The sequence below is a fragment of the Ostrinia nubilalis genome, chromosome 13, assembly GCF_963855985.1.
Source record: "Ostrinia nubilalis chromosome 13, ilOstNubi1.1, whole genome shotgun sequence".
In the NCBI taxonomy this organism is placed as follows: Eukaryota; Metazoa; Arthropoda; class Insecta; order Lepidoptera; family Crambidae; genus Ostrinia; species Ostrinia nubilalis.
In genome coordinates, this window is record NC_087100.1 from 13,630,610 (window position 1) to 13,656,328 (window position 25,719).

General features: G+C 39.2%; 3 protein-coding genes across 3 annotated transcripts; all 3 read right to left on the reverse strand.

The window, feature by feature from the left end:
• Positions 1 to 692: 692 nt before the first annotated feature.
• LOC135077337 (uncharacterized) lies at positions 693 to 22,537 on the reverse strand. The gene is made up of 18 exons (XM_063971863.1): positions 22,360 to 22,537; positions 19,226 to 19,450; positions 18,363 to 18,637; positions 17,687 to 17,817; positions 17,239 to 17,405; positions 16,515 to 16,739; positions 15,971 to 16,113; positions 15,472 to 15,639; positions 8,648 to 8,780; positions 5,540 to 5,764; positions 4,732 to 4,994; positions 4,313 to 4,446; positions 3,558 to 3,724; positions 2,990 to 3,134; positions 2,096 to 2,175; positions 1,645 to 1,787; positions 1,153 to 1,343; positions 693 to 792 (listed from the first exon to the last, which is right to left on the reverse strand). Exons 1-17 carry the CDS (start codon positions 22,484 to 22,486, stop codon positions 1,155 to 1,157), a joined length of 2,940 nt encoding a protein of 979 aa, XP_063827933.1. The 5' UTR covers positions 22,487 to 22,537; the 3' UTR covers positions 693 to 792; positions 1,153 to 1,154.
• On the reverse strand, positions 10,618 to 12,690 carry LOC135077736 (beta-1,3-glucan-binding protein 1-like). The gene is made up of 3 exons (XM_063972311.1): positions 12,472 to 12,690; positions 11,280 to 11,504; positions 10,618 to 10,934 (listed from the first exon to the last, which is right to left on the reverse strand). The coding sequence occupies exons 1-3, from the start codon at positions 12,608 to 12,610 to the stop codon at positions 10,894 to 10,896; spliced, it is 405 nt and encodes a 134-aa protein (XP_063828381.1). The 5' UTR covers positions 12,611 to 12,690; the 3' UTR covers positions 10,618 to 10,893.
• Positions 22,538 to 23,940: 1,403 nt separating the features above from the next.
• On the reverse strand, positions 23,941 to 24,918 carry LOC135077338 (uncharacterized). Its single transcript, XM_063971864.1, has one exon. It carries the CDS (start codon positions 24,916 to 24,918, stop codon positions 23,941 to 23,943), a length of 978 nt encoding a protein of 325 aa, XP_063827934.1.
• Positions 24,919 to 25,719: the final 801 nt, after the last annotated feature.

Below are 25,719 nucleotides of genomic sequence, written 5' to 3' on the forward strand. Positions count from 1 at the left end.
GATAAGTACGTGTTTTTTATTACAGAATTACTTCTAGAGCCGTTTCTAAAGAAGTACGGCAGTTCGCATTTCGCTTCAGGAGTGATCAAGATAGCTTCAGCCCGCGGTAACGCTGACTTACGAGCGGGACCTGATGAGTATGGGAACAAGGTAACTATAGTGCTTCTTTCCAAAAAAAATTTTCCACAGAAAAGTCCTACCTGTGGGGGAAACAGTGGGTGTTGTGAGGCTCTCCCTGCCAGATGAGCAGGGTACTCTCTAAAATCTGACGGTGTCCTTCCAAAGTCTTTGGGACGGAACTGCGAGTTATTATTGTCCGGGCTAGACGGCCTAGACATTCTTTCGCGGCTCCGCCCCAAACTGTGGCTCGCTCCAGACAGGCATGGGCCTGGCATTAAAGTCGTCGTTTCAGCCAAATGACGTCCACTGCTGGACAAAGGCCTCCCCCAAGGTTTTCCACAATGAGCGGTCCTGCGCTGGGGTTTCATACTTGCTATCGAACGTCGAAGTATCTATTGTCTAGATATCGACAACTATGCATCAACGGGTCGCTCCGTCCGCATCCAGGCATTAAGGTACACCAAAGAAACCGTGGTGACTTGCAGTTTGCGGTCTACAGTCTATTTCCATTTGTTTTGATACGTGTGTGGAGCTTGGATATTTTTGACTGAGTTTGTTAAAGATAAAGTAAATAAAACATCTGTTTTTTTTATTAAACTATGTACTTAGTTATGTAGGTAACTTAACTATTTATTCAGTTCATACAGTTCGTTCGAGTAGCGACGCAAGCATCTGTAATAAAAGAAAATAAAATTGATCTCTAGGTCACAATAATATGAAAAATTTGAAATATCTAGTTAAAATTAGTAATTATGATCTACACGTACACAGTTCGAGCTACCCATTTCCGATTTTTCTCTCGCTCTCATCAAATGGCTATTCTTTGCGATAGAACCAGATGACATGACCGAAAATGGGTAGCTGGAACTGTGGCCCTTAGTAAAAATTAATCACATTATCCTTTTAGCTTAGGGGAAACCACTGAAAGAATCCCTGTTGCTTGTAAGGAAGAACCCCATTTATGTGAGTTTTCTTGGGATTGCCGTAGAATCTGACCAACGGATTAAAACATGGTGTTACCACCCTACACACCTTTACAACGCGTAGACCTTAACGTATTCCACTTGGAGTTGGTTGGTGTCCGGGAACCACGTGCCGAACCACTGCTCGCGCGCCTCCCAGAACCTCAGCATGGCCTTCGAGGACTTGTCGTACCACGGCTTGGAGTCACCGTCGGGGAACTCGTTCAAACCACCCACGTTGAGGCCGATGGAAATGTAGAACTGTGGGAGTTAAGAAAAAGAAGTGATGGATCACATTTTGGTCTCAGTTATTAGGTAAGGACGCAGCGTGGGATGTCCACCCACAAGGTGGACCTACGACATCGTAAAGGTCAACAATCGATCAACATAGTAAGCATTGGGGGAGGCCTATGTTCAGCAGTGGACGTCCTATGGCTGAAATGATGATGATTAGGTAAGGAAATGTAAGGTAAATGTAATGGCGTTAATCGAAAGCTGAGTTATCCCATTAAGTTCCAGAAAACACATGGTCTTTAGTTATTGTCTGCTGCCTTCCACATACCATTTCGTCAAAAGGTGCCATGGCTGTACCCTTCAGCCACTGCGAGGCGGCCGCTACGTCATGCTTCTTCGCGTCTTCGAAGAACCCAGCTCCTGGAGTCACCTCGCCATACTTCTCACCGTCCACCAGGAGAGAGATACCGTCTACAAAATACAACAATAGTTAGTCTTACCCAGCTCTTCAGTACATCCAGTTAATTTAATAACTGTCACCGAAAGCACAAAGAAAGGATATAATTACATAATATGTAGATTGTATCATCCACGAAAACGCGCCCCACCACTTTTTGGTCGAGGGAAGCGCTTGGTGCGGGGAGTTTGATCCGAGCAATCCCAGCAACATTATTGTAGTGTGCGTGTGCATTAATAAATAAAATAACAAAAAGTGGTGGGGCGCGTCTTCATAAATGATTAACGATCTATACCTACCTACTTATTGTATTTAGACTTACCGGGTCTCCATTCAAGGGTGTAGTTGTGGAAATCTTTAGCCCATTGCTCGTAGCCGACCTTCTCCTTCAGGTGAGTACTCCTGTAAGTAAACCACATTAGAAATTAAAAGTTATGTAGGTAGGTGTTTATGTAGTTAAATGTAGGCATTCGTATTTTTTCTTTTTTCTTGCCTACCCGCTTCTGTCAAATAGTTTTACCCCGCTATTATTCGCTGCTTTCTACACTAGTCTACGAACTGACGTGGCTTGGTCCGGCCGGACGCCGTTGCGCCGCATCGGTGTCACCTCTTCTTTCTGGAACCTTCTATCGTAGAAGTCCACACCGTTATTGTATTAAGCCTGAACAGTTTAGCCAACGCTGAGAACCGAAATATTGTGGAGTGTATTTTGTGAAGTGCGCTTTATAATTGTATATTAACCCTGCTGCCTTGACTGAGTCAAGGATGGTCCTTCATCATCTTCCATCTTCGAGGGCAGACAAGAGATTGGGAACCGCGGTTCACGCCCCTGAAACTGCTGGTGCTGGTGGATTTCAGAACGGGTGAGTGCGGTGTTTGTTCGTAGTGGTAGAAAGCAACAATCTTCCCTTTCTTTATCTCTTTTCTGAATCATATTAATAAATACCACGACCTATGGTCAATATTAATCCGCATCCGCTGCGCGAGTAGAACCTACGATCATAACCTCCTCAGTTGTACCTAAATTGTCACATCATCATGCTAGATAGGATATCAAAACCAGCCGCCACTGAACTGAATTACCCCAAAAGGGTTATTTAACGCTAGCTATAGCTTTCTGCAGTCATTACTTATTGGATAACTTAACCGCTCGCGGGATGGAAGCCTACGAGCGGATTATCACAAATTACAAATAATAAAACAAGCTTTAATGTACCTGTAAGGCTCATTGCCACACATGATGGGTCCACCGACGAGCTTCCTGGAGTACTCAGGGTTGCCCTTAGCGCAGGCTATGCGGAGGATGCCCGACGCGTAGTTCTTGACTCCATACACTTGGGCCAGGGGCTCCAGTTGAATGACTGTGAACAAATAGACCGGTATATTTACGTACAATATTAATTTAATTGATTTATTCTTTAATGCTATAAATGCGTGCTATGCGTCCCTGGTAATATAGGATATTAATCAAATCAAATTGCCAAAATTAGGTGGCATTAGGCCGATCATACCTATACCTGATAGAAGTGATGGCCGTCGGGACAAAGAATTTCTTGACTAGCGTCTACACGGGCCAGAAAGAATAGTTTAGGCAGGCCTCCCACTAAGTGAACCAGCAGGTTTTCACAGGAACTGTTATGGAAATCCTTGAGGAAAGGAGGTCTTCCAGCAGTGGACGTCATTGGCTTAAAACGAACAAACGAATCAGATCAAAATGGCTAAGTTACGAATTCAGACTCAATTTCTGTGAAGATATTTTACAACGTGGTTTTGCGAAGCCTTACTTGGCACCAGCCAGTCTCCAACGGGCATCTTGGCGCGGACCTCCACTCGGCCGTACTTGAAGCTGAACTTGTTCCTTGTGGTGACTTTCGCGGTGATGATGGGGCGAAGGATGAAGGGTCCAGAAGCCTCTTGGACGCACTCCTGCGTGCCGACGGCGCCGGTACATCTGTGATAGCCATGGACATAGTAAACAATTTAAGTATGGGGTCTATTGCTGGATAAAGGATTGCACACTTATCAACCCGGAAACGGATCGTAACCGTATCAACTCGAGGCGGTCAGTATTCTTTGTATGAAATTCCGTACTGCATGTAACGCACACATATCCGCACCGTAACGAATGGCAATACGGCGTTGATCCCTTTCGGCGTTGGTAAGTGTGCTATGGCCTTAAAGGGGGAGGAATTTGTCCAGCAGTGTACCTACGTCATTTGGCAAAAAGGAACGAACGATGGGACTATTATTACTTCTCGCTCTCTCTGCTGTGCATTAAGGATCTATAGCTTGGCTGCCCATCAAAACCCAGCCAGTGATAGCCAAGTCTGAATGGTCCTAAGGAAAAGTACACGTTAATTTGGTAATATTCGTACGTGTGACTTATAAATGGAATGTCTCTCTGTCATACAATCACAACAACATACAAACCGGGTATCAACTTAGGTAGAAATCCTATCATAGTTATCTACATCACTGAAGTAGAAATTGTATATGAATTTAAGGGAATAAATACATTTGCACATAAATTAGTAGATACCTTGTGGTCAGGTCCAAGGATTGCCTGATGTAGTCTTCCCCAAACTTGGATTCAAGGGTGACAGGCTTGATCATCAGCTTGCCGTCTCTCACTCGCAAGTTTCTGTCGTTGAGATAAACGTTGAACGGGTAGTCCTGAAATATGAAGATTTGTCAAAAAATAAATACATAAGCAACCGAAATGCAGGTGCGGTTGCGGTAGGTGCAGTTTTTCTAGATATTTTTTACCAATGAAGTTTATTTTATACAAAAAAGTAATTTTAAATCTAAGCGAAAATAGCCCTTTGGCTTTTGGTGTCGACGTTTTGTCAGATCCGAGGAACACTGGTTCGAACCCCGCGCCGCTGGACTATTGTGAAAATTGTGTCTAGAAAATACTAATGTTCTTTAAAAACAAATAGGATGAATTTGGATTCTTACCGGTTCACCTGGGAACAAGATCTCTTCCGTCCAAATTTTCCCTTTACTGAGAGGCCCGTTGAAGTTGTCTTCAAAGATCAGCTGGCCCTTACACACAAAGCCTGGCACGGAGACCTTGGACAATGAGACTTCGCAAGGAAGATTCCCACTCAAGGTTGGTGCTGTTGATGAAGGAAATGACCCAGAATTTGGTTTCTGCGGGCCAGAGTTAGGTGCAGGTGACCCGGTAGCGTCTACAGGGTTTCCTTGCTCGTCGACGTAGCCTGAAAAAGGTTGCGAAATTGTTGATAATTATAAGCATATTACAAACGTTTTTTTTAAGCGGAGTTAAATCGAACGAACGACAAATTAAGGTGATAGTAGCACATGTCTAGCATTGCTGTTTTTAAGAATGGATAGCCAGTAATTTATTACATTTTGGTAACTATGGCTAAATTCTTTTTAATATCAGCCTCATCATCATTGTAAATAGATTAACGATCGAACAACAATATGCTACTTTTGGGATGTTGTCTAGCAGTAAATTCTAGCATTAGTCTAAAACTACCTTCTTAAGTGGCCCCGAGACGATCACTCGCGATTGTCAATTCTACGTGATTGTGAGGCATTGAAGCGATTGTCAATTGAATTTACGTGATTGAAGCAAATTGATGATAAATTTAATTGAAGCCTAATTGACAGGTACCATTGAAGCTAATATTGATCGTTTAGCTGAGCAATAATTGACAATCGTTTCTGTCAATTGGAACGTAAATACATTGACAATCGCAATTGATCGTCTCGGGGCTGCTTTAGACAAAAATCTCACCTGTGACAGTCCATTCTCCATTATCCTGTCTGTATCCTAGGCCATCTTTGATGACGTACGTCCAGAAGTAGACCTTGTCCCCTATCTTCAGCTCGGCGTTCCTGTCCCTGAAGGTCCACCGACCGTCCTTCACCTTGGTGATGTCCCGGGACCAGAAGCCAGCTTCCAGACCGTCCATTTCTTCGTTGAGCTTGCCGTGGAAAGCGAAGAGTGAGAAGCCATTGTCTGTGAGAGATTAAAGTTAACTTTAATTGTGGTCCAGTAACTATGATCTAAATCCTCTAATAATATAAATGCGAAAGTAACTCTGTTTGTCACGCGCTCACACCTAACCACTGAACCGGGAAAGGACAAAGGATAGTTTTTTTTATCTTGGTTATTGAACAGGGACGCGCGCGTTATAGTTTTTCTGTGACAGAAAAATTTTCACGCGGGCAAAGCTGCGAGCAAAAGCTACTTTACTAGTAAGTAAAGTAATAATTTGACAAAATTTTTTTGTTGATTTAATTTAATGCATTTTCTTGGGTTTAAGAGTAAATTAATCTGGTTCAAAGCATTTAAAAAATCTCCGTAAAATATGCAAAACGTGCGGTATGTTTCCTTGCGGATTTTCCGCATTTGGACTTTTTTATTTACTAAATCCAAAGCTCTCAATTAATAATAGCCGTAAAATCTTAACAGCACAAGTTATTAAGTACACAAATATGTCAAAATTGCTTAGCGATTTAAATGTAAAAACTATTCACGTTGAAATTAAAATAATTCTAGTAGGTACAGGAGTTGTTATTTATTGATCGCATATTACTTGTGTTAATAAAGTCCTTCTGACATCTTGCATAACAACAATACCTACCTACAATTAAGGAATTAGACACACTCGTAAGTAAACTAAAATTGAGATTGTATTTAATTGTTTATTCTGACATCACCCATCTGCCCAGTGAGTAGTGAGGTCGTTACCACAAAACTGGTTCTTATTCCAACATTTAAGAATTGGTTGGAACTGTGTTTTCCCAGTTGCAAATAAGGAGGATAACTATGTATGAAGATGTTACACTGTTGCCAATTCAAATAACAATAATGATGGAATAAATCAATAAAGCAATTCATCAAATGCTGTTGAAACTTTGTTAAACAAATAAATAAAAAAATAGGCATTGGTGCTAGGTATATGAATATTAAAGCTTTTATTAATTAATTATCTACCAATTAACATCCACGAGTTTCTTAACCACCAGGTCAGATACTTTCCACTATGTCTAAGAAATTAAATATTGTTATCGTTTCGTTGCTTCTTAACTACTTCGCTTTGTGAATTACGAATCTACTCGTTTGTTACATTAGCTAAGGGGGTTGTCCTGTCAAAAATCGTACCTCACTATGCGTGACAGCAACATAGAAGATAGGCTAGTTGTTAAACTACCGTTAGAAGACGTCAGACATTATAGTCTTAATAGAGATGTCACTGACTGCGGTTTACTTAATTAGCTTATGAATGGATGGCCTTCACTTTTTATATGCGACAGTTAGTTTACTGTTTACTTTAAATATACCTAACTAAATACTACTATTTACTCTGTTCGCGGGTTTAGGTACCTACAAGGATTTAGACGAATTACACAGCCTATGACAATTTCTGATGTAGATAACTATATTACTTATCGGTAAGTTTAATTAAAATCCATCCAGTAGATTTTGCGTGAAGGAGCAACAAACAACCAAAAGTAGGCTTTTCATGTCCCCAAATTGTTATGAAAATTTGATTTGATTTCATTAATTTGATTTTTCATAATGTTTACTAAACCTTTGTTTGTCACCTGTCATCCGCTTTGCAACGGAGGTCGAACCTTAACTTCGAACTCCTCCTATGTTCTTCTGATTAATTTCTTTGCGGGTCCAATGAGGGTTTTATTGGCGGTCAAGCTGTAGATCCTGGCTAGATTATTATAATCAACACTAGCTTCTGCTCACGAATAAAAAAGCTCTTACAAAAACCTCTTTACTTATCTATCTATATGTTTGGCCTTCATAACTATTAAGTATATACCGGTATATAAAGATCTTTTACCTTATTCAGAACATCTTATTAATTATTTCTTAGTTATCTTTTATATAATGGACCCTGTAGTAATCAAATATTATGACTTTCGTAATTTTGAGGAGCTCACATAATACACTCAACATCAAATAAACCGCACCTTCCGCGACGCGAACTTTAAAGATTTTCTTCTGACACAATCATGGCACCCCAACAATATTGGTGTTATTTGAAAGCCCAATAAATATCCTTAAAGAAAAATACATTTCATTTCTAAATAAATGATTAACATATACCATAAATGTGACTTGAAAATAAACCTCACTTTGGGCTTACCTCTGGGATCAATTAGACCAATTTTTATGGTTATAAAACTGTAATATTAGTTTACGTAATGTTATAATAGCTAGTTCAATATTGTTAACCGCAAGTATCTGTGGTTGTCAATAACAACTTTATAACTACGTTTTAAGGCAATTTAATAACCATTTAACAATACTTCGGAATTCGTGGAATAATAAAAACTCAATTTAACACAGGCGGATCCAGATATAATTTTATTGATCTTACTAGTAAAATATTTTTTGTTTACCAAAAACTGTCGAACTTAAAAAAGATAGTTTTAAGTAAGTATCGCTATATAAGACGAGTTATTTTTTATTTGCAAAACTGTAAAGCACGTAATTCTTATTAATATAGTGCCTTCCTATGGTTTTTCCTTTTAGGTCTTTACGAAATATCACTATTTCTGATTTTCCTTCATCCTATGGTTGTGTTCCTTTTTGTCTTAAATAAAATTTACTATTTCTGATTTTCCTTGGTATATAAATAACTCAAACCAGCTTTTACGATGCAGCTTTTCATAGGAAAATATTCGTATTTATAAAGAATGATCTGCGAGCTTGGTCTGATAGGTTGTGACGTATCTTTTGTATTTTTTTTATTTTTGTTTTCGTCTTGTGAAGTGTAGGTACCTACAATAAAATGTGTTCTCTCTATCTATACTATAGTTTCAGAGTTAACCTCTGATAAACATACTTCTTACCACTACAAGAAAATTATTTTGTTACCTGGTATAGAAACCCTAAGTCCTTTAGGGTAGATGGCTTCAAGCTTTGCAGGCGGCACATCAACTCGACACAACACAGATTCTAAACCTAACAAAAGCACCACTGAAATAATTTTTGATCCTAACATTTTGGACTAGCTCATCACTTTTTAGTTTTTATGTATGAATGACAGAGACGTGTCTGCCTTGCCCGACGTGTGGTCAACTACTGATGATATAGGTAAGCGTTGTTTGTAGCTGACCGAAAACCTGTTGTTTAAGTTAATGCGTTTTTGTTTGCTATATAAATAACGCTTTGGCTAAATAATTCAAGATCTATTCTTATTTTTAAATAATAGATGTTGGTTTTCTAAATCTGTAGGAATATAGGAAGGAATAGGAAGTAGGTATCTAATTTACAGGTTTTTATTAACAAGACCTAGCAAACTAGGTGATTGGGAGCCAAATGTTTAGCTAAATGTATAAGAAGGTAGCAGGAAGGTGCTAGATGCAGGCCGCCACCAACCGGCCATTGTGGAAATCATTGGGGGAGGCCTATGTACGGATGAGAAAGTGGGAAAAGCCTGCTACTTAGGTACATAGTCTCCCACTTAGTACATCCGGCAGTAGACTTCGTTGGCTAAATAATGATGATGATAGTTTTTACGGGTAAAATTTCGTTAATTATAATTGAGATAAACAAACGAAAATATCGATATAGTCGATATGTCACAGGACTATGGGAGCACAGGTATCATTACTATCATCATCAGGTATTTTAGTCTTTATTGCAATAGCACTAGTCTCTGTAATTGATTGAGGAAAATTGAGGATTTAAATGTCTCTGTAATTGAATAGAGGAAGATGTGGGAATTGGCCTACGCTCCCTACGCCTGCCCGGCTAGGATGCGCGCCATGATACAATCTAAATGTAATGTAAATGTAGGTATGGCTGGTATGGCTTTATCGCGCAAAATCGATAAAATCCCTGGTTATAAGTTTGTCATGATGTGCATCCTAGACCTACAGGGTGAGAAGGCCAGACATTCACATATTAGTCTCATAAGAAATTGCTGAAACTTTATAAAAGTTTTAGTCAAATTAAGAATACTAAAGTGCCTGGATGCTAGCGGCGCAGGATCGGTCTTCGTGGAAATCCTTGGGGGAAGCCTTTGTCCAGCAGTGGACGTCTTTCGGCTGAAACGAACGAACGAAGAATACTAAATTTAAGAATACCAAAACTAGTTTATAATAGTTTTAGTCAAATTAAATGGTGTTTACGTCAAAAGTGGACACCCGTTATAATTGAATCATTAGAAAAACCGGTGGCCGTGAGACTAAAATATGTTTTTAATTGTTTTCTGTGCTAATAATACAAATCAGGAGTTACTCGTAAGTTGGCAGAACCTAACAGTAAGTAAGTATTGTACATTGCATCTGACAGTGAGGGCTCTTTTCCATGGGGTCATCCCATTTTTTGCAGGACCCTGCAAAACTGGATTGCGGTGGGAAAGGGCCCTATGATTGGTTATTTGCCTTATACCCAACCCTTTACCAGTCGACAATGAGCCCGCGTGAGGGGGAGTATAGTCTGAGCTACCCCACAGTTGGGATGAGACCCACAGTTGGGATAAGACCTATACTGCAGTGGGACGTTCAAGGGCTTACTTTGCTTTGTATACTCGCAGAAAATTACTGTGTCTGTCTACCCTCCAAGGCACAAACTTTGTGTCACTTCTTCCATTTCCTGATAAGGTTGGAAGTTGGTTATTTTTTATTTTTAACTAAAGGATTAACTTCCTAGAACTCTAGGGTAGGTACAGACGATAGCACAGCATGCTAATATTATTTTTGTTGCTAAACCATTGTTAGATTTGAAGAACGAAGCTAAGTATCATATCATAACAGGAAAACTGATCATATTGATAACTGGTGCTGATTTTATTTCCTAAAAAGGAATTGTATAACGTCTTTTGTAAATAAATAACTGCATTAATTGTTTATAATATTTATTGTATTATCAATGTTACATTTCACTTAAAGCTATATCATTGAGCCAAGGGTTAAGCTATAGGTAATTAGTTCAATACGACAGTGTAAAAAGTATAATTTTTCTGAGTAGTCTTTGTTAAAAATACAAAATAAAAACTACAATTAATCAATCAGGATTTTTTAAAATTAATACCTACACTTTATAAATGCGTTATAATAATATTAATGTTTTCACTGGAGTTTCGAAAATAAATTCGCAGTTGAAGTTCAGGAGAATTACTTGGGATCCACGGGGTTGCCATTCTCATCGACGTAGCCTGCAAAAAATAATATTCTAACATTAAAAACAAGACATACAATCGACACTGACGAACACGAAAATGGTTATATTATTTTCCTTGATTTTAGTGATCCATGTCAACAAGGATAAAATATATTTTTTCTATTTTTCAAATCTATTTTTTTATCAAATTAAGTATTCTAGACCTTATATGCTACTGAAAGTACGATGTTGTTTACTTGGAAGTCTTTTTTTCGAGAAATTCTTTCTGATCGGTTTATCAAAGACAGAAGAATTAAGGTTGCAAAATCAGAACCGGATTGAGAATCTCCTCGCCTTTTTAATGAGGGTAAAAATGGACATAAAATTAACTAGTCCTTACCTGTTACAGTCCATTCCCCATTGTCCTGCCTCTGTCCTAGTCCATCCTTGACAACGAAGGTCCAGAAGTAGACGGTGTCCCCGATCTTCAGCTCGGCATCACGGTCCCTGAAGGTCCATCTGCCCCTCCTGGCTTTGGTGATGTCCCGGGACCAGTAGCCCCCTTCTAGCCCCTCCATTTCCTCGTTGAGTTTGCCGTGGAACGCGAAGAGCTCGAAGCCTTCATCTGTGAATTTTTTTAAATTTTATAATTGAACTTGCAACATGTACCGGCTTCGCATTTCCCGACGGTCGCATATAAACCTTCCCCTTGAATCGCTCTATTGCTAAAAACTGGATTGTTTTCTTTGCGTACTTTAAAAGATTTAACAATGTTGTTATACTATGTTACGAAGGGAAGTAGGTGGGTACCAACTTCAATTTTTTACTCTTCATCGTTAGATCGATTTCATGAAATCAATTTTTTTGGACAACTATGTTGATCGGAGGTTTTAAAAAAGTAAAGAATTGGAATTCGAGTCCTAAATAAAAATGTAAAAATAAAAGTAATATATTTGGTGTCCTATCTGGTTGTTGAATTGATCCTCCAAGGGATTATTGAACAAAGAGGCGATGCGATGCAGTTTTAATGTATGTAGGCAAAGAAGAAACCAGCTTGAGGAAAAAATATAAACAAACCAACTAAAGTTGATAAACAAGTTTGCGCAAATCTGCAGATCTTAATTATGCAAAATCTTGTTTCTCATTAAATGTTGTTAATTTAAGTATTGTTTGCTGAAGTTTGTTAAGTTAAATTCGCTATTACCTACAGACGAATTTACTATAAGATAGAGTTTAGTTGTATTTATTTACCCACGTAAAAGCGTTTATATTTGGTTGATTAGCTTCAGTTACTAATAATAATGTTTACATAATAATACAAAATTATTACTAAACGTAAACTAAACATAAGCCTAAAATTTTTTCCTCAAACGATTATTAAATAAATCACATTTTCATCCCCCAAAAACTCCATTTTCAGTATGAACATTTCTCTATCTAACATTTTCAAATGTTTATTGTACTATGTTTCTTAAATGTAAACGCAATGTTGAAAGAACTATAATTTAAAAACTAAAGAACAACCGGCTATTTAGGTATTCAAAATCTAAAGAAAAACCGGCAAATTAATTCAAACCAATTTCATTAATTACCTGGAATGGATACTCTGAGTCCTTTCGGGTATATAGCTTCTAGCTTCGCATCTGGTACTTTAAAAGCACACAAAACAGAGTCGAAAAGTACCAAGAACAACACACAAACAACAGTCGATGACAACATTGTTGAAGACATGTTTTAACTTCAACTTCAACTGCTTTAACTCTGATTATTGTGTCTGTCTGGCTCGCTATGCAGCCAGCAACTAAGCTACGAACTTGCGAGATCTGGATTTATATATTTTAGTGGTCATATAATTTTTTATCCATATTAATCGTATAAGTTATGATTATTTTGATTAGGTGTCTGAACTTTGGGTCGATTATGAAATTATCTTGTTTCTGTTTGGGGAATACCAGACTGTAGTTGAACAGGGGAAAATTGATATGGTGATAACAGGGTCAAACAAAGATGTTATGTCAGATGTGATACAATCAGACTGTATTTACTTAGACAATACCTACTATCTGATACCTACTATTTAATTTTGATACCTACTATTTGAATTGATTCGTTGATGACTTTTGTATTTTGTTCTCGTTCAGAAAAAGAGGTTTAAAAAAATAAATTTTACGACTGTAGACAATGGGATCGCATGATAAAAAATTAAAAAACTATGACTAATTAATTAGTTGTTAGGCCTATGTATAATTATATCAACAATTTTCCTATAAAACGTCACATAATTCTTACTTTAAAGCTAATAGTTCCTCTTGAATCATACACTTATCTTTTTATACAATAACATTGTGAAGAACAAAACAGGAAAACCTAGAACTCAACTTATGGCAACAATTTGATATACCACTATTAACACATAAGGAAAATCCAACTAATGTTGCTAATTGCATAGCAATAGACGCATAATAATAATTAAATTAAATAACCCCATGTTTATTAATAACAATAAAAGCCATTAATTTTTCTTTACAATCTTAATAAAAGATCACTTAATAAGTATGCGAGTAACAGAAAATTGCGAGTAAGAAAAAAAAGAAAAGAAAAGTAGCACATAAAACATTACAAAGAAAGAAAGTGAACTAAGTAGTGCTACCCTGTCGCAACAGCGATGTCCAGCGCAATGGGACCCCACTACGAAGGCCACGGCGCTGGTTTTCAGAGTGCCCCATGCCGAGTGGGAATCACGGAGTAGACAAAAGACGGTGTTTCGTTCGTTCGTTCGTTTCAGCCGAAAGACGTCCACTGCTGGACAAAGGCCTCCCCCAAAGATTTCCACAAAGACCGGTCCTGCGTCGCTCGCATCCAGGCGCCTCCCGCGACCTTCACCAGATCGTCGGTCCACCTAGTGGGAGGCCTGCCCAGCCCACGCTACGTCTTCCAACTCGTGGTCGCCACTCAAGAACTTTCCTGCCCCAGCGGCCGTCAGCTCTACGAGCTATGTGCCTTGCCTGTGTGTCTTTTTTCTGACAAAAGACGGTGTTTAATCAAATGAAATTGAAAACTTTATTACCTACTACGTATAATAATCGTTTACCTATCAAGGTTGGAATATTATGGAAAATGTGTGTGTGTGTGTACCCTATAGACAAAGGAGCATTTATGGCAAATTAAATTTCGCGATCGCTTCCATACATCATTCGGTTGCATTTTTTGTTACCACAAAAGTCCGTCGTTTTCCTCAATAAATTAAATTAGGTTTTTTAACCTTGGCAACTTTTGGAGCCAGTTTTCATTTTGAAATATTTTTTCTTCTAATTATCTAATATGTAATTTATACTATTAGGCGGTTATCACACTGCGCCGCGGAGCGTGATTTTATATAAAAAATCACGCGCGCGGACGCGTTGTCAGTGTAAAGTGCCGCGCGTGTTTTCCATACAAACAGAGGTACTTGCATACAATTATTAAATCCACCCGCGACGCGCTCCGCGACGGAGCGCGGCGCAGTGTGATAACCGCCTTAGTAAGCTGCCAGGTCTTTATCAGAATATTATTCCCATTTCAAACGTCATGCGAATGCTCAGTTTTCTTTACAAACTTTGTTTAAACGGTTATTTTCGGAGTTTTTCGTTTCGACCAAATGACGTCCACTGCTATACAAAGGCTTCCTCCAAGTATTTCCACAAATACCGGTCCTGCGCTACCCGCATCCAGGTACCTCCCGCTACATTACCAGTTCGGAGCTTCGGCAAAGAATCTTTAATTCATAAGAACAGGTAGTTCACTTACATGAGATTATAACAATTTACAACAGTTTTTGTCTTGTGACAAAGCACGCGCAAAGCTTACAAATAGGTATATGTACGAGTAGCTACCTACATTACGAGTACCTACAACAACTGTTAACAATTTCGAGTATGTAATGTAAACATCTGTAACTCCGTTGACACAGTAATATGGCCTATCATTAGGTGTGTCTATGTGTGAGCTTAATATCTATTAACTCATTACACATCTTCTCTTTTTCAATGGAGACTTCTTTGATTAATTACTTATATTCATTTGGCGTTCTAAGCCATAAGCTACTGTTTGGGTTTCATTCATCATCACCAGGTAGTTTCGTCTCCACTGCAGGTCATGACAGTCTCCAATGTAGATATCGAAGGCTTTCCATTTGGTCCAAACTCCCCACGCTGGCCAGACGGCATGTGGATGAATTGGATTTTCATTAATCATCATCATTTCAGCCATAGGACGTCCACTACTGAACATAAGCCTCCCCCAATGACTTCCACATCGCACGGTTGGTAGCGGCCTGCATCCAGCGCCTTCCTGCTACCTTTATCAGGTCGTCGGTCCACAATTTCATTATATGAGTTTAATTCTGTGCTGGCGATACAGGAGTTGGAATGGAAGGTATGATGGTAGTGTCTCTACCAACACCAATAGTCGGCAGTGTCGTGATCGTGACGTCATAAGGTAGGCTGGGGTTACTTTTGAAAACAGTTCAAAATAAAAACTAGTCTTATCAAAATTTATTGAGCAGTAAAAAGGAATCACAGTCTTCTTAACTTATTCTATCACAGTGCGTAGACCTTGACGGAGTCTACCAGCATGCTGGCGTCGTACCAAGATGGCTGCCAAGTGTCGCGGCTTTCCCAGAAGTCCAGTTTGCCTTTGGCGGCTCGGTTCCCCCAGGGCTTCTCTGGACTGTCGGGGAAGTCGTGAATGCCTCCTACGCGAAGGCCAATGGCGATGTAGAACTGAAATCAATCATGTGTCAAAGTCAGGACAGATTCGTTTCAGCCAAACGACGTCTACTGCTGGACAAAGGCCACCCTCAAGGATTTCCACAACGGCCTCATCTAGGCGACCTTCACTAGATGTTACCTCATCGGTCAGATAGTTTTGACCGTTCCAAACTCTTGCCAGATAATCATTTTAGTGTAGCTGCCAAAGTCACGAGATCACCCAAACATAATGATGCAACGTTCTTATCTATGTTAGGAGTATGCGCTGATCACAGGCGCAGACAAACTTACCTCTAAGTCTGGAAATTACTAGCTCTTAGTCTAATCAAATCCAAATACACACCATTTCATCAAGCGGCGCCATTATGGTTCCTTTGGTCCAGAGCCCGGCATGGGGCACGAGGTTTTCCCGCCCGCTGGCGGCGAAGCCATCTCCCGGGCGAACGCTCCCGTACTGGCTGCCGTCGACGAATAGATCGATGCCGTCTGGAAATGATAATAAACATCATCAGGTCATTTAGTCTCCATAGAAGCACGACCCTATCTAATTTATAAAGAGGCTAATGCAGAATTTGGCCTTCACTTTCCACGTGCGCTGGCCAAAGGAGTTGGGGAAGCAGGAAATAATTCTAAGTAGGTAAAGTAATGTTAGTATTTAATTTTTTGCTTTTAGAAATAACTTTTTATTAGGTCCCACACTAATTTACTCTACCACTGCTTCTGGACATTATATGAAAAGTGTTGAAAAGAGCCTAAGAGATGCAATCCCTAATTTGATAGCCTCTTTTTCAAAAGGACATGGCTAAGGTTTTAAAAGAAATTTTATGGAACATAGCTATTTTAATAGTGTGATAATACTTTATGATTTCTTCAGAATGAGAACCTACCTGGTTTCCAAATTAGGGTGTAATTGTGGAAATCCTTATTCCAGTTGTCTATGCCAATCTTTTCCTTCATCAACAACGATCTGTAAGGTTCGGAGTCCGAAAGAACTGGTCCTCCGAAGAGTTTCTTGGCGTATTCCGGGTTTCCTTTAGCGAAGGCTACCCGCATCAGCCCAGACTCGTAGCGGCGGGAGCCGTAGATGTTGTCATGAGGCTCCAAGTTCAGTTCTGAAACAAAGATGTGGTAAAAAAATTGAGCATCAATCTGCCTGAAGCTAATGGTAGAGAATAGATATCACATCAGCTTAGAAGATGTGTTAAATTCTTAATTGTTTAGTTTATTGGGAAGAATGCTTTATATGAATGTTTTCCTGATTAATTTCGTTGTGTTGTGGGTCCAATGACAGTTTAACTTTCCCCGGGGACAAACTTGACCTTCACTGGGTTTTTATTGGCGTTGAAGCTGTAGATCCTGCTGGCTACACAGGAGTTGCAGCGGTGGGAACGAGAGGTGGGAATAGTCCCATTTTGTTGAGAAAAATTCGACCGAGTTATTAAAGCGACGCTAGAAAGAGAATTCATAAACTAGTTTAATATGTCGATGTCATAATAGTTTAAATGGTGACAGTAATAATTAAAATATTGCTTAAGATTCACAACAGGGTCAACAACTAAGGAATCAAGCAAAGGCACGATGATAGAAGACATCAATTAACACGTAACTTACCAGGTATAAGCCAGTTTCCAGCAGGCAGCTTAGCCCTGATCTCCACTCGTCCGAACTTGAAGTTGAACCGGTTGCGGGTGGTGATCTTCCCGGTCATGACTGGTGGCAGAATTTGGGCACCATTTGCTACCTGCTTGCACTCGATCGTCTCTAAGGTACCAGTACATCTGTTGATTGAATTATTATGTTAACCCTTAATAAGACAGGGGAATATAGTTCCTACCATATTTATAACCTTATTTTTGTTGGTGAGGTTCGCAAACAATGAAAATAAACTGTATTGTATAAGGGTACTTTTGATGCGTTCAGTCTTAAACTATGTCATAAGAAGATAAAGAAATAGTGTAGTCTAGTTAGAAATTTACACTAAAAAGGGAAAAGATGAACATTATAATTTGGACTTTGTGTTCGGTGGTACTTATTGCTCTTATTTCCATGTATTCTTTACCTGTTTAAGTTCAAAGATTCGGTGACGAAGCCCTCATGGAAATGTGATTCTAGCAGCACAGGAGTGATAGAAAGTCGTCCATTTTCCAATTTCAAGGTGCCATCTGACATGTATACGTTGAATGGGTAGTCCTGAAACATGCAGAATATACGTTAATATAGATATGGTTTTTACTCGTAACTTTTAGTAGTCTTTTTGACTGACCGACATCTATCAACGCACAGCTCAAACCACTGGACGGATCGGGCTGAAATTTGGCATGCAGGTAGATGTTATGGCGTAGGCATTCGCTACTCCACCCTTATGGGGATTGGGGATAAAACGGGATCCACGCGTACGAAGTCGTGGGCGGCCGCTAGTAGTAGATTATAAAGAGGTATGCTTGTTAATTTCTCATTTAACGTTAAACTGTGCACACCTACACAATGTTTGTTATGTGGCACATAAATTACAAGTTATTTACTACTCTGCTGATTGATAGAACGGATGTCAAAACTTATCAAATAACTCCATTTGTCCTTATTTAACTAGTGACGACTCTACAGACAATTCAGAACATGGAACAGGGCTCAGCTTAGCTTTAGTTTGACTTGGCATGACGTGTATATTTGCAGAGAGCTTCAGCCATATGGAAAGCTTCATTATAAATCCTAAATTATATGGCAAAATATCTTACAGGCTGAAGCGGGAACCTGATTTCTTCGTCCCAGTTGTTGAGGTCTTTAATAGAAGACTTGTCAAACTCTTCGCTGAAGATCAGCTCATTTATACAGACTGTGTTGCGTCCTTGCACCACAGTCACGGATTTTGGACAAACAGATTGTGTTGGAGGAGGAGGATTCCATGTAGGGGGTTGAGATGGGCCTTGAGGAGGGCTCTGTGGCCGTTGCGTTGTTGTAGGGTCAGGTGGGTTGGCGACGTCAACCCTCTCGCCCTTTTCGTTCACGAATTCTGGAAAACGAATGAGGGTTAAGTTTCTGGTGCCACAATAATTTTCAACCGAACTATTTTGTGTTCGATTTTGCTTTCTAGACAGAAAGCATGGAGTCTTTTTATACATATACGTACTTAGTCTTTGCAGAATAAGTATCTAAAATATATCTTTAAGGAAGATTTCTTAAGGTTTATCGGATCTAGACTAGATCTGTAAGGACTGGTGTCATAAGACGGCTAGGATTCAGATATTCAGATTCTAATTAGTCATTCAGAGGTAAAGAAAGAAAGAAAGAAAGAAAATAATTTTATTTTGACAACAACAGATTCAGGGAACAAAGACATACATAAAAAAAAAATACTTAGTTGCCAAAAAAGGTCACCCACTCAGTAATATCTTGACAGTGTGACTGCCAAGACACTGATTTTCAGTGGGTGCCTTTTTGCAGCGCTATTTAACAAAAACAGAAAGAAGAGTAAAAAATAATAATAAAAACCATAAATTAACTCGAGGTAGATCTCGATGTGAATTTTCCGTCTCTTAATTTGCTGATGTTTGTATAACTACAGAAGGTACATGAGGCTATTCAAAGTTTTCCAACTCACCAGTGACAGTCCATTCTCCATTATCCTGCCGGTAGCCCAGCCCATCCTTGATCGCGTAAGTCCAGAAGTAGACTTTGTCGCCCAGTTTCAGTTGGATGTTGCGGTCCCTGAACCAGAACTTGCCGTCTTTCGGCTTTACTATGTCTCTCGCCCACATGCCAGCTTCCAGACCTTCCATCTCTTCGTTGAGCTTGCCATGGAAAGCGACGAGGGAGAAGCCGTCATCTGCGATTTGGAGAAATAATTTGTTAGTACTTATGACTTAAATGTCATCTCATCATCATCGTCATCAGCCACAGGATGTACACTGCTGAATATGCCTCCCCAAATGATTTCACATCGCTCGGTAGGCAGCGGCCTGCATCCAGTGCCTTCCTGCTACCTTTATGAGGTCGATCTATCTAGCATTTAGTCTTCTGGAATAATCTGTTTGTCGCCAAGATTAATTATCATCTCGTTGTATTGAGATTCATGTGATTTTTACAACATAATGGATAATTAACAAAACGGAAAATGCTTCAAACATCGATTAATGTCAAAAATCTAATGTTTTCTATTGTATTGTTGTATTTTTGTTTATTAAAAATATTCACTTTTCATACATAGACCGACACATAAAAACATCCTTCATAAAACCCAATTTGGAATTTTAAAAATGCAAATTACTAAATAATTATACCAGTAATTATTTCTCAATTTCATATTTTTCCTCAACAGTCAGACTGGTTTTCGATTAGAACAAATTTTAATGGAGTAAGCCCCGTCTTATTTCACTTGCGGCCATTTTTGCAACAGGTTTGAAGGTAACAAAAACGAGTCTTCTCACGGATGATGGCGTAGCGAATATACTTACATTATAGTTCATTGGCTTTGGACAGTTTTGTTACCGTAACAAGCTAATCTTGGGTCACTGCCCAGTAGGTCTGCTACGTGCTAATCGCAATGATTTTGCGTAGACACCTACGGTCAATAATTGTGGGAGTTGCATTGATAAAGATTTTAAAACAGATACATAATTATTATTAACTCAATAAACATCATTAATAACAAAAAGCAAAGATTTCAGTAACTACTCTAAATGAATTGGCAAATCCCTACAATCCTAACATGAACTTGAATGACTGAATTTGGTTTCCTAGGGATTCCTTGTGTAAGTATTTGAGATATTTTTAGGAAGACTGTGGCTTCAATTTAGCACAGAAGAAGAGGAGCTTGTTTATGTTTTTGTATCAGTAAGATGTCCATTGTGAAGGTGGGAAAGAAAAGACGAAACGAAAGATTTCAAAGATGAGTAGGTACCTCAGCATTTGTATAGCTTTAGTCTCGCTCTTTAACTATATAAGACAACGAGTCTAATAGTTAGCCCAGAAAAAATCTGTCATTGACCGTCGTTCCACAATCAGCACTTATTATAGTTATTTCTATGGGGTTTTTACTTCTATTGTTATGCAGTTAAGTTCATCATAGCAGTTTGTCGCCAAGAAGTTTTTGCTTTTTTTTGTGTTTTACTACAATTTCAATTCCCTAGTTTACAACGTTTATTGATAATTATGGTTACATTTATGCTATTATCTATAATCTATACCTAATATTATAAATGGGAAAGTAACTCTGTCTGTCTTGCTTTCACTCTGTTTGTCTTGGTTTAGGTAACCACTGAACCGATTTTGATGAAATTTGGCATAGGTAGAGATAGATTGAGTCCTGGGAAAAAACATAGGATAGTTTTTATCCCGGTTTTTAAAACAGGGACGCGCGCGATAAAGTTTTTCTGTGAAAGACAAAATTCCACGCGAGCGGGAAGCTAGTATGAAATAAAACTTAATTATGGGTATTTATTTAAATGCTATAAAATTTTTCACATAACTATTAATGGTCAATTATTTATTAGGTAAAAATACCCAAAGCTCAATTATCGAAATAGTCGCAAAATCAAGGTTAAAGGAATAACCATGTGACGAATAAATGATGATGAACCTCAGCAATTATCATACTCGTAATTATACGGGTTATTGTTTTCGAATTCCTCGTCTAAGTTTTAGCAATTGGGTTTTTCAGGATACATTTTCGTTTTTCCTCATTCGTAAGGATGATTTAAGGAAAATGTGGTTAATTATAAGTAATGACAATTATAATATTGATATTACAAATATTTTGTACTTTTCAAAAACAATAATTTGTGTTACGAAAAAAGGGCATTTTTTTAGAGTGGATAATTTTACAATTTTTGGTAAAAGTTCGTAGGAGTTGACTCGAGTTTTGACGTCGACGTTCAGGGGTGTAAAATGTTATGTCAGCTACTACCACAATATAGGTACTAAACAGCAGTGTCTCTCCAAATAACAAGAATTAAAAATTATGATCTCTAAAAAGTGCTAAAATAATTCCCCCATCTATGAGTATCTACGTTTTTTGTGTCAATTCTAGCGGAAATAGCGAACTTTTGTATAAAGAAAAATAGACAGAACAAAACCTGTGAATAATTTGGGTTTTTTTTGTTCTTGAGATGCTGTATGCTAAGAGCATCGTGTGCTTTGGCTCTAAGACTTTCGATTGATACAAAATATTGGACCTAAAATGTCATCTATTGTGCTTCACTACATAGGACCTGTCAAGTGCACTGCACGTTTTTTCAGTGTGATTTGGACATTCACGTCCAGATTCCAGAGTTGGACCCCAGCTCTTCATGACGAGGGTAGACAGGGCTTGGACACATTTAATGAAATAAAGATTTTCCGACTTTATTCCAGTGTTTATGTAGAGACTACGCAATTTAAACAGCTGTTGTATCAAATAAAGTTACTTCTTGGAACGCCGAAATGTTTTGGGTCGCAGAAAGAATTTTGATTTGTAAATAAGGAAAATATTATGTTCAATGCTGTTATGGGAATTCTTATATCTAGATAAGTGTTGTTGACCAATTACCTATTCAAAAGCATTGATCAATAAGAATCCCATTATTTATAGTCCTAAATTAGGTAACATATGAAGGTTATTGCCGAGACGTATTATATTACAAACAAAAACACAATCACATAACTGGGTAAAAAACTTGATGTTTTTTCCTGTTGCTGTTTTCTATCAAGGAAATCTTATCATAGGGTTTTTTCTAAGAAATAGTATTATGATCTTACCTGGAATGGATACCCTCAAGCCTCTGGGGTAGATGGCTTCCAGCTTCGCCTCTGGGACCTTGTATTGATTCCGCTGGGCCGCGCAAACCCAGGCCAGCGCAAGTAAACAAACTAGTTTGGCTGTCATGACGTCCGCTCACTATGATGGCCGCCGGCAGACTGAGGTTGACACCGCCAGATGGCTCGCAGTCTGCGCTCGCGCATCTGCAACGAACAAGGAAAACCTTAGAGGTGATTGGGAGTATCCAAGATAGTTTGTTGACAGTTCTTATCTTAAAGTTGCAATGTGAATAGGGCAAGTGTCATCTTTCTATGATTATAATTTTATTGACAAAGTATTTAGGTATCGTCTCCACTGCCAGACTTGTTGTTAGTTGTGATCTGTATGGGATTAAAAAGGTTGCATTTTCTTGAGAATTTGATGGTGCCGGTATTTTTGCTCTATTACGGATCCTTCTACGTTTTGATAGGTGTAGTTATTGGAATTGATTACCTTGAATATTTTATTTGCATGTGTTAAAATAATATTCGATTTTTCCCAGTGGATTTTCCTACCAAAAGAGTCAAGTTTTATTAATGTTTAAATTGGATAATAATAGGTTTATTTACTACAAAGCGTGATTAACTACTCATGTATCAAATTATATAATTGTTTGGGTTATCAGATCAATTTAGTTATAATAATTACCTATTAGGCTCTCCAATTGAAAGGGCTCAAGTTATGTAACATTTAAGTAATTTAATAAAAAATACTTCACTTCAGTAATTTACTCGTATAAAGCTTTTAAAGTATGTAACAAATCCTTCTATGATTATTACTGTATTATACTGTATAACCGCCTCATAGTCTAGTGGTAAGACCACCTGCTTCAGACGCAGAGGTCCCAGGTTCGATTCCCAGTGGGGGCAGATTTTTCTGTTCGGTTTGGTTGGTGGTAGGGCTTGTTCTAAGTCCGCCTGGCTAGCTACCACCATCTTACCTAAGTCTGTCGCCATAACAACAATGTTAACAGCATTGTTGTGTTCCGGCAGTTAGAGGTAAGATATAGCCAGTTCCTCTATGGTTGAGGATTCCGGGAGAAGCTCGCTTTCACCTTCGGTCTGATCATCACTTACCATCAGGTGAGATACAGGCCAAGAGCTTCCTCGTTGTGGACAAAAAAAAATTTTTCAGTATGGCGCTAAATTTAATAGGCTTCCTATGTGTAATGAGCACTACAAACTACTAAAAGCACCCATGAAAAGTATTAGTACTAAATACACCTACATATTTCAAATACGGCCGTAAACTGGTACATTTTGAGATGTTTTAAAGTAACCGTTTTGAGCAAACGTAAAATTTATTGCGAACTAAAATACTTCAACTGAACTTACGTAAACTGCTCATTTTGTAGTTACAAATGAGCTAGTAAACAGTGAAGTGCAGTTGGTTAAACGTGTGTGGGTTTTATAAACGTGCTAAGGATTTGAAAACATTTAAAGAGCTTTATTTAACTACTTATCTTATCTTATCTTATTTAGGGCCGCGCATGAGCGCAGTGCACGTCGACCCATTGGGATCTTTTGTGCTTCCCTATACCTTTATCCCCTCTCATCCGCAAAGATCCTATCCATATAGTGGATTAAGAGCTTTGGTGAGAAGGACCTATATTCTTCTGGTGTCGGATAAGCCGACCCCAGGAGACCCATTCTAGTTCTAGCTAGCGCGTCACATTCGCACAGTACGTGTTTCATGGACTCCGCATGTTCTCCACATACTCGACAGCTGTCATCCGTAGTTAGGCCCATTTTGTGGAGCATGTGGTTTGTAGTGTAGTGTCCTGTCAGCGCACCCGTGATCACTCGGGCTTGCCTTCTGTTTCCATTGAGTATGAGCTTTTCCCATGATCTTGTGTTTCCAACTAGGAATAGTTTGGAGTGGCTCATACCGTTGGAGCTTTCCCATTCAGCTCTGTGCTTCCTGGATATATATTGCCTCATGGCCATGTGTAAAGTGCTCATAGATAAGGGCACTATCGGCTCTGGCCCAATAGGTGCCGCCTCTGACCCTTGTCTCGCTAGACTGTCGGCTCTCTCATTGCCTTCGATTCCAGTATGTCCAGGTACCCACATGAGGGTCACCCTGTTGTGCCTTCCAAGTTTATTCAGTGCCAAGATTGCCTCCAGAACGAGTCTGGATCCAACCCTCACTGAGGCAATGGCTTTGAGTGCTGCCTGACTGTCACTTAATATGTAAATGTCACGCTTTTTATGCGCCTGTTCTATATTCCTTACTGCGCACATGATTATAGCATAGGTTTCAGCTTGAAACACTGTTGCAAACCTCCCTAAGCTTTCACTGTGCTCAGATTGTTTGGAGTAGACGCCCGCTCCTGTTCCTGAGTTCATCTTGGAGCCGTCAGTATACCAGATCAGGCTGTCTTGTTGACGTTTTAGTCCTCTTTTCCAGTCTTCCCTTGTTGGTATAGACACTTTGAAATCCTTGCTAAACATGTACCTAGGCTGCATTGTATCACAACCCATGTCCATTATTGCATCTAATTGAGGATCGCTCCCCATCCTTGTGTGCTTGGTGCAAGGTTTGGATGTACTCCAAAGTCCCGCCCCCTTCAGTCTGTGCAGCGCCTTCCTTGCATCTACTTCTAGCGCCAAGTGCAGTGGGGGCAATCCCAGAATAATCTCCAATGCTGCAGTTGGCGTAGTTCTAAACGCACTCGTTATTGCTAGGCATGCAATTCTTTGCAATTTGCCCAGTGCCGTTCTGCACGTCTGTAACCTAATTCTAGGCCACCAGACAATGCTGCCATAAAGTATTATTGGTCTCACCATAGTTATATAGATCCACCTCATCACTCTGGGACTAAGTCCCCATGTCTTCCCGTATGCACCACGACACATTCCCAGCACTCTCATAGCCTTAGCTATGACCGTATCTTGGTGTTTACGCCATGTAAGTTCCTTATCTAGGATTACCCCTAGATATTTCACTTCATTGGTCCAGGTTATCTGCTTACCATAAAGGTAGAGATGTCCTAGCCCTGTTGTATTTCTCATTTTTGTAAATGCAATAGCATTCGTTTTTCCCGGATTCACCGAGAGGTGGTTTTTGTCACACCACTCTTCCAGTGTGTTGAGGGCTCTTTGCATGATGTCTGTCACAGTAGTTGGGAACTTGCCCCTTACCATAATTACCAAATCATCTGCATATCCAACCGTGTAGAGTGGTCCTTTGTTAAGTTTCACAAGTAGTGAGTCCACGACCAGGCTCCATAGCAAGGGTGAGAGTACCCCCCCTTGCGGGCAGCCCTTGACAGTCCTTACACTCATGCACTCTCCTTGCAGTTCTGATTGAATAATCCT

Excerpts from the sequence above, each read along its gene's own strand:
- LOC135077338 (XM_063971864.1), bottom strand. The coding sequence starts at position 24,918 with ATGGGGAGCGATCCTCAATTAGATGCAATAATGGACATGGGTTGTGAT.
- LOC135077337 (XM_063971863.1), bottom strand. The coding sequence starts at position 22,486 with ATGACAGCCAAACTAGTTTGTTTACTTGCGCTGGCCTGGGTTTGCGCG. Across the intron at positions 18,638-19,225 it reads TGGAGAATGGACTGTCACTG|AATTCGTGAACGAAAAGGGC; the intron begins GTGAGTTGGAAA and ends TTCGTTTTCCAG. Across the intron at positions 1,344-1,644 it reads TGGCACCTTTTGACGAAATG|TTCTACATTTCCATCGGCCT; the intron begins GTATGTGGAAGG and ends TAACTCCCACAG.
- LOC135077736 (XM_063972311.1), bottom strand. The coding sequence starts at position 12,610 with ATGTCTTCAACAATGTTGTCATCGACTGTTGTTTGTGTGTTGTTCTTG. Across the intron at positions 11,505-12,471 it reads ACTCAGAGTATCCATTCCAG|ATGAAGGCTTCGAGCTCTTC; the intron begins GTAATTAATGAA and ends AAAAATTCACAG. Across the intron at positions 10,935-11,279 it reads TGGGGAATGGACTGTAACAG|GCTACGTCGATGAGAATGGC; the intron begins GTAAGGACTAGT and ends TATTTTTTGCAG.